Raw genomic sequence first — 1,808 nt, forward strand, 5'->3', positions numbered from 1 at the left:
CCGGGGCCGCCGGGCTCGGCCCCCAACCCGGAGCCCGGCTGCCCCCGGGCAGCCGGTAACGGGGTGCTGGCTGTGGCCCGCTGTCCCCGCTGCCGGCGCCCCCGGGCCCGGCCGGCGCTGAGGCCGGCTCCTCTCGTCCCGGCAGGAGCCGGCAGCGGGCGGCACGTGCGGCGTCTGCGGGGCCGGAGGCGACATGAGCTACTGCGGGCGCTGCCTGGCAGCTTTCCACCCGTGCTGCCGCTTCCCCACGCGCAGCAGCCCTGCGGGGTGAGCCCCCTCCCCGGCCAGCAATGCGCGTGCACACGCAGACACACACACACACACACACACACACACACACGCTCGCTCGCTCACTCACTCACTCACTACACTCTGATGGTTTGTGCCCTCCCCGCCTGTTGCAGGGGGCTCTTGCTCTGCAAGTCCTGCGCTGGTGGCCCAGAAACAGCCAACTTGGAGGGAGCCACAGTCGCTGGAGACCACCAGCTACAGGTGGCAAAGGTGAGTACCACCACAGCCTTGCCCAGGGCGGCAGGGGGTTGGTGAGGGGAGGTGCTTGCACGCAGCAAGGCTGCAGCTCCCCATCGGCTACAGAGGGGAGGGTGAGTGGAGTACAAGCAATTATAGGCAAGCAACAGCTGGCTGATCAGGACAACCGGCAGAGGGGGTGCTGGTGGTGTAGGGTGTGCACGGAGCAGACACCAAAGCTGTGCCACACTGGAAAGCTGCAGACCCTGCGGCTCAGGAGACGTGGGGCACAAGCTGCGTGTCCCAGCTGTGCACAGGGACAAGGGTCGTGCCCTGCATGTACAGCCGCCAAGAACAGCCGCAGGAGAAGGACCGGGGGCAGGAAAAGGTGGCCTGCGGGAGGGCAGAGGCAGCTGCCACTGGCACAAAGCTGGCAGTGGCCGTTTCCCTCGGTCTCTGCAGGCAGATGATGAGCATGGCAGCGACCCTGTCCTGAGCAAGGAGGAGCTCGACTCGCTGCTGGGCGAGGTACAGCACCAAGAGGGGCCGCATGTGCCCCAAATGGGTGCCCACCCGCTCCCGCAGGGGGGCGAGGCGCACCGGGGCTGCGGAAGGGCACAGGCTGTAAGCAGAGGGAAAACAAGACTCTCTGCATGCTGCCTGCAGAGCTCCTGGGATGGGATCCTGCAGTGGGCATTGCAGAGCATGGCGCGGCCCCACGCGGACACCCACGGGCTCTTTACGTAGCACCCCAGTGTCTGGGACTACGCAGGCCGAAGGGTCTGCGTCGCAGGGTGCCCTGGCGCTACAGACCAGGAGAGAGGCACGAGTGGGCTGTGCATAAGGAGGGAGCACCGACTACACTGCGTATGCGCAAAAGTGCACATAGCTCTTCTGAGAGGGAAAAACGATTACAAAACAAAAAAAAAAAAAAAGGAAGAAGAAGAAAACAACAAAGATGGAAAAACAATTTAATTCTAACCGACCATACCAACCCTCTGTGAAAGACATGAGGAAAAGAAACAATACAAAGGCTTGAAAATAGGTAAAAAATGAATGCAGACATGAAATAATACGAAACAACCAAATATCCGTCTCCCTCGCCACTCCGCACGCCCCTTGGCGACCCCACGCAAAAGCCTACAGCACCCGGTATTCCCRGGCGGTCTCCCATCCAAGTACTAACCGGGCCCGACCCTGCTTAGCTTCCRAGATCAGACGAGATCGGGCGTTCTCAGGGTGGTATGGCCGTAGGCAACAGTCGGCCCCACCGCCGCCCCCTTCACAACACCCCGCGCACGCTGCTGCCCCGCACGCAACACCCGCACCCCTCTCGCGCC

The 1,808-nt window shown here is 62.9% G+C and overlaps 1 protein-coding gene and 1 non-coding gene across 2 annotated transcripts; one reads left to right on the forward strand and one right to left on the reverse strand.

Moving 5' to 3' along the window:
• Nucleotides 1-148: 148 nt before the first annotated feature.
• AIRE (autoimmune regulator) lies at nt 149-1,384 on the forward strand. Its single transcript, XM_085303937.1, has 4 exons — nt 149-267; nt 405-501; nt 931-996; nt 1,135-1,384. Exons 1-4 carry the CDS (start codon nt 194-196, stop codon nt 1,213-1,215), a joined length of 318 nt encoding a protein of 105 aa, XP_085160063.1. The 5' UTR covers nt 149-193; the 3' UTR covers nt 1,216-1,384.
• A 221-nt stretch (nt 1,385-1,605) lies between these two features.
• LOC146596460 (5S ribosomal RNA) lies at nt 1,606-1,724 on the reverse strand. Its single transcript, XR_014895741.1, has one exon. It is a non-coding gene; the product is annotated as a 5S ribosomal RNA (ribosomal RNA).
• Nucleotides 1,725-1,808: the final 84 nt, after the last annotated feature.

Source organism: Rhea americana, unplaced genomic scaffold, assembly GCF_003343005.1.
Source record: "Rhea americana isolate MKP2758 unplaced genomic scaffold, rheAme1 scaffold_200, whole genome shotgun sequence".
Lineage (NCBI taxonomy): Eukaryota > Metazoa > Chordata > Aves > Rheiformes > Rheidae > Rhea > Rhea americana.

Bases quoted from the DNA above. Each gene is read 5' to 3' on its own strand.
- AIRE (XM_085303937.1), top strand. From the start codon at position 194: ATGAGCTACTGCGGGCGCTGCCTGGCAGCTTTCCACCCGTGCTGCCGC. The intron at 268-404 runs GTGAGCCCCCTC...CGCCTGTTGCAG, and splicing joins ACGCGCAGCAGCCCTGCGGG to GGGGCTCTTGCTCTGCAAGT. The intron at 502-930 runs GTGAGTACCACC...CGGTCTCTGCAG, and splicing joins ACCAGCTACAGGTGGCAAAG to GCAGATGATGAGCATGGCAG.